Source organism: Eimeria tenella, genomic scaffold (genome assembly GCF_000499545.2).
Source record: "Eimeria tenella Houghton genomic scaffold, Eth_scaff72, whole genome shotgun sequence".
Lineage (NCBI taxonomy): Eukaryota > Apicomplexa > Conoidasida > Eucoccidiorida > Eimeriidae > Eimeria > Eimeria tenella.
This window is the reverse complement of record NW_013543442.1, coordinates 179150-184389: the sequence shown is the minus strand read 5'-3', so window position 1 is coordinate 184389 and position 5240 is coordinate 179150. Positions and strand designations below refer to the sequence as shown.

Genomic DNA, 5240 nt, shown 5'->3' with positions numbered 1-5240 from the left:
GCTGCTGCTGCTGCTGCTGCTGCTGCTGCTCACCGTCCGTCGAGAAGCTGTTTGTTGAGGCGGAGTCCGCACTTGGCGCATTCGAAGCAAAGACGCCGCAGCAGCGGCTGCGAAGAATGGGCCCGCAGCACGGAGCCGTGGACGGAGACAAGCCGCCCGATCTGCAGCAATAAATGAATAAATAAATAAATAATTAATTAATTAATTAATTAAATTAATTAATTAATTATTTAGTTGTTTAATTGTTTAATTTGCTTGAATTAATTGCTCGTTTGGGCCCGGTGGCCAAGAAGAAAAAGCAGAGACAGGGAGCGCAGCGCCGTCGGCAGCAGACACAGGGGCTCAGTCAGTGCAGCAGCAGCAGCAGCAGCAGCAGGAAAGCCAGTTGCAGTAGCAGCAGCGCCAGCAGGAAAGCCAGTTGCAGCAGCAGCAGCAGCATCTGCACTAGTACAGGAAGCGGTTCGTTATAGCGTTGGAATCACTCGCAAACGCAGCAGCAGCAGCAGAGGAGGTAGCAGCAGCAGCAGTGGCAGCAACAGCAGCAGCAGCAGCAGCAGCAGCAGTTTGACCTGGTTGCTGCGAAGGGCCCCGAAGGCGGTGGGGGGCCCCAAGTCGATGGGCCTAATGGAGACAGTAATGGGGACTCCTGCTGCAGTGCTTGTGATTTCTGCTGCTTCTGGAGACAGTTGTGCTGCAGCAGCAGCAGCAGCGGCGGCGGCCTCGCCGGTGAGCGCCGCTGCAGCCACTGCAGCAGCAGCAGGAACCCGAGCAGCAAACTCCGGCAGCAGCAGCAGCGCATGCAACCCGCAGCTCATTGCATGCAGCACATCTTGTGGGGAGCAGCAAAGAGAGGAAACAAAAGCCCCGGGGCTGGGGGGGGGCTGTAGAGACACCAGACGGCCCAGCACCAGCGGCACTTCCAACGTGAACGGGTCCACCTACAGCAGCAGCAGCAGCAGCAGCAGCGGCGGCGGCAGCAAGTGGGGCTCGGCGCAAGTGCTGCTGCCGCTGCAGCAGCAAATGGGGATGGGCGCAAAGAGTTGCAGCAGCAGCAGCAGCAGCAGCAAATGGGACTGGGAGCAAGAACTGCAGCAGCAGCAGCAGCAGCAAGGTCCAGCAGCAACAACAAGCGAGCGTCTATGCAGCAGAAAGGACGAGGATCTTTTTCTACGCGGACGACAGCAGCAGAAGCAACTGCAGCAGCAGCAGCAGCAGCAGCAGCAGCAACAGCAGCAGCAGCAGACTTGAGGGGACTCTCACCACTGGCAGAATTTCATCTGCGTTTCGAATGAAGAAGTCCAACCAAAGGGACACAAACTGCTGCAGGCCCTCTGCGCAGGAACAGCAGCAGCAGCAGCAGCAACAGCAGCAGCAGCAGCTGTGATGGGCAAACAGCAGCAGCGAAGCCGATTGCTGGAACAGCAATAGACTAGCACCCACTGCTACATGGGCAGGAGGAAGGTTTGCTGCTTATGCAGCAGCAGCTGCTGCTGCTGCTGCAGTGGTAGCAGCAGCAGCTGCTGTTCCTGTTGCTGCAGCAGCGGCTGCTGCTGCTGCAGAAGCAGCAGAACGGCAGCTAATGAAAAAAAGAGGACTGACCATCCTGAGACTCTCCCGGAAAGAAGAGCTCCAAAAGGGCCACAGGGATCATCTCAGCAGCGACCCAGAAAAGGGTTTAGGGTTTAGGGTTTAGGGCTTAGGGTTTCCCCTGGGGTCGTTTCTGGGGTTCCCTGGGCCCTGCTTGCTGCTTGTCCCCAACAGCCTTTATGCGGTGGCAAGCTAGCTAGCCAGCCAGCCAGCTAGCTAGCTAGACAGCTAGCTGGCCAGCTAGCTAGCCAGTTTGCTGCGCCTGAGTTGCGGCTAAGGGCCAGCCCCTGCTGCCTTCATTCTGGGGAAATGGAGAAGATGAAAAGAAGCAAAGCTTCGGGAAACGGGAAATAAATAAAAAGGAAAAAATGAAATAAAAGAAAGCAAATAAAAAGAAAATGAATAAAAAGAAAATAAATAAAAGGGAAATTAATTCTCTAGACTGCACTTCCCGCGCTTCGGGCTCGAGGTGTACATACACCCCAGAACCCACCGCCTGAAACGCGTGTAATTCCGCAGTTATGGACGAAAAGCATTTCTTTTGAATTATATTTTAATAATAAAGCAAAATGAAACAAAGAAAAAGGATAAAACTGCGTGTTTATTGGCGACTGGAGGGTGGGGTTGGTCCTGGAAGCCGGATCGAAACATGCAGGCGATTTCGGCCGTTTGCGCGACTTAGCCGGCAAAATGGGATTCTAATTGTGAATTTGACTCATTAAAACTTTAAAAAATTAAAAGTTAACTTATTTTCTCTTTAAATGAACTTATTTCCTCCAAATTCCAAAAAATGGACGAGCGACGCAGAGTGCGCGGGTGTACATGCAGGCTGTACATACACCCCAGCGCCAAAGACACAAAAGATATGGAGCGTCCCAACAGCCCAGTCCATTTAAATGACAAATAAAATAAATAAATTAAAAATAAAAATATTTAATTTAATTCAAAGTTTTAATTTAAAACAAAATAAAGAGTTTCCGCCGCAGCAACAGACCCCTGGGGCCCCACACTGCGCAGCAGCTGCAGCTAGCTGCAGCTAGCCACAGCGAGATCTAGCTAACCACAGCTAGCTAGCTCCAGCTAGCCATTGCTAGAGCCAGCTAGCCACAGCACGCCCTAGCCACTCATAGCTAGCTAGCCACAGCTAGCCACAGGGAGATCTAGCTCCTGATAGCTAGCCACAGCTAGCTGCGGCGAGAACTCGCTACTCACAGCTAGCTGCAGCTAGCTCTGCAAGCTGCTGCAGCTAGCCACCGGGATCTGGCTGTGATAAGAAGGTTTAGGGTTTCGGGTTTGGCCGAGGGCCTGTTTGGAGGACTTAAAGAAGGGCCTCAGGGCCCATTCTTTTGCCACTAAAAAGGGTTTAGGGTTTAGGGTTTAGGCGAGGGCCTGTTTGGGGGCATTAAAGAAGGGCCTGAGGGCCCATTCCTTTTCCAAGTCCTTCATTTCTGCTGTCCCCAATTCTATTTTAAAAGGCTTAAGACAAAAGCGAGGGCCCACTTCAGTTAGAGACAGTCCCTTCGCGGGTTCTTGTCCTGAAATAAAAATAAATAAATTATAAATAAATATATAAATAAATAATAAATAACATTCAAATAAACAGTTGTAATTATATTTATAAATAAATAATAAATAGATTAATTGATAGTGAATAAATAGTAAATAGTTGATGGTAGGAAGTGGAATAATGGAGAAGACAGAGAGATAAAGGAGACAAAAAGAATTCAAAAAATAGGAGGAGACAAAGAGAAGTGAAAGGAGATCAAAGAAATGAAAGGAGACAAAGGAGACAAAAAGAAATAAAAGGAGAAAAAAGAAATAAAAGGAGAAACAGAAATAGAAGGAGATAAAACAAATAAAAGGAGACAAAAAGAAATAAAAGACAGAAAGAAATAAAAGGAGATAAAAGAAATAAAAGGAGACAAAAAGGAATAAACAGAGACAAAAAGGAATAAAAAGAGACAAAAAGAAATGAAAAGAAATGAAGAGGGATAAAAGAAACAAAAGGAGACAAAAAGAAACAAAAGAAGTAAAAAAGAAATACAAAAAAACAAAAAGAGACAAAAGGGGAACAGCAAAGAAAATGAAAAGAAATAAAAGGAGACAAGTGAAAAGACAAAAAAACTGAAAAAGCAAATTATAAGGAGACACTGAAGAGACATCAAAGGGAACAAATAAACAGACAGCAAGTGAGACACAGCAGCAGCAGCAGCAGTGCAGCAGCAGCAGCAGCAAAAAGGGCCATTAGTGAGAGTGCAGAGGGACAAGAAAGAGGAGCTGCTGCTGTTGTGAAGCAAAATTAAGTATGAGGAAGCAAATGAAGAGCAGCAGCAAATCTAAAAAGACAAAAGAAACAAAAGGAGACAAAAAAGATATAAAAGAAATAGAAAGAGACAAAAGAGACAAAAGAAAAAGGAAACAGCAGCAGACAAAGAAGCTCGCAGAAACGGCAGCAGAACGTGCCTGCATCCTTCTCCCCGTCGCCACCCCTGCCGCCGCCGCTGCTGCTGCTGCTGCTGCTGCTGCTGCTGCTGCTGCTGCTTCTGGTGTCCGTCCAGGTGTAGTGTCGGAAGTGGATTGTGTCATTAATATTTACAAACGCATGCACGCGGTGGCTAGACACTGTAGAAGGGGGAAACAAAAACTTCAAAATCGAAAGGACCCGCAGACCCACTGGAGTCGCAAAGTTGTGAAACACCAGGTGCGGCGGCGCCTGCAGCAGCAGCAGCAGCAGCAGCAGCAGCAGTGCAGCAGCAGCAGCGCAGCAGCGGCGGCAGTTCGCGGCAGCAGCGGCACTCAAGCAGTAGCAGCACTGCAGCAGCAGCGGCGAAGAGACACACTGGTGCAGCCCGCAGCAAACGCCAGAACGGCAGCAGCAGCAGCGCCGCAGCAGCAGCAGCAGCAGCAGAGCAGCAGCAGCAGAAAAGGACCTGGGACATGTTGGGGGCCCTCTCCGGCAAGTCATGACGGAGACAGACACCCGAAAGGGTAAAGTGGGCTGTGGGGCCGTGCGGCAAATGAGAGACAATTAGCCGGGTGGGCTGGCCTGCAGCAGCAGCAGCAGCAGCAGCAGCGAAGTGCCAGGGCCAGTAGCAGCAGATGGGTTAACAGCAGGAGCAGCAGTAGCAGCTGCAGCAAAGCAGCAGCGTGGATGGGGGCAGAAGCAGCAGCGTGGATGGGAGCAGGAGCAGCAGCGATAGCAGCGGCAGCAGCAGCAGAAGCGACAGCAGCAGCAGCAAAAGCAGCAGCAGCAGCACAAACCGGCTGCAGCAGCAGACAGCAGCAATGGGAGACCCTCAGCGGCAGGAGGCAGCAGCAAAAGGAGACCATCCGCAGCAGCAGGAAGCAGCAAAAAGAGCCCATCCACAGCAGCAGGCAGCAGCAAAAGGAGCCCGTCAGCAGCAGCAGCAGCAGCAGCAGCAGGAGACACCTCTGTGTTCGTGGACGAGAAGCAGGTCGGTGATGCCGCTGCTGCGGCAGAGCTGCAGCAGCTCGTCGAGGACAATTGTCCCTCTGTTGATTCTTCTGCAGTTCGGCAGCAGCAAATTTAATTCTTTCACAAACTGCTGCAGCCGGCTCGAGGGACTGCGGCTCGTTGTCAGCGCAATACTCGGGTCCTCCACGCCTGCAGCAGCAGCAGCAGCAGCAGCAGC

General features: G+C 50.7%; 2 protein-coding genes across 2 annotated transcripts in view; one reads left to right on the top strand and one right to left on the bottom strand.

Moving 5' to 3' along the window:
• ETH_00032080 (Zgc:92794, related) overlaps nt 1-1248 on the top strand; it is a gene marked incomplete at both ends in the record, with an annotated part of 5876 nt that extends 4628 nt beyond the window's left edge. The window contains one exon of the mRNA XM_013378078.1: nt 305-1248. Within this exon, the coding sequence (XP_013233532.1) occupies nt 305-1248 (944 nt within the window). The remainder of the gene's footprint in view (nt 1-304) is intronic.
• A 1844-nt stretch (nt 1249-3092) lies between these two features.
• Nucleotides 3093-5240, bottom strand: part of ETH_00032075 (U3 small nucleolar ribonucleoprotein, putative) — a gene marked incomplete at both ends in the record, with an annotated part of 2524 nt that continues 376 nt past the window's right edge. Inside the window, 3 exons of the mRNA XM_013378077.1 lie at nt 3093-3122; nt 4518-4633; nt 5018-5212. Of these exons, the coding sequence (XP_013233531.1) occupies nt 3093-3122; nt 4518-4633; nt 5018-5212 (341 nt within the window). The remainder of the gene's footprint in view (nt 3123-4517; nt 4634-5017; nt 5213-5240) is intronic.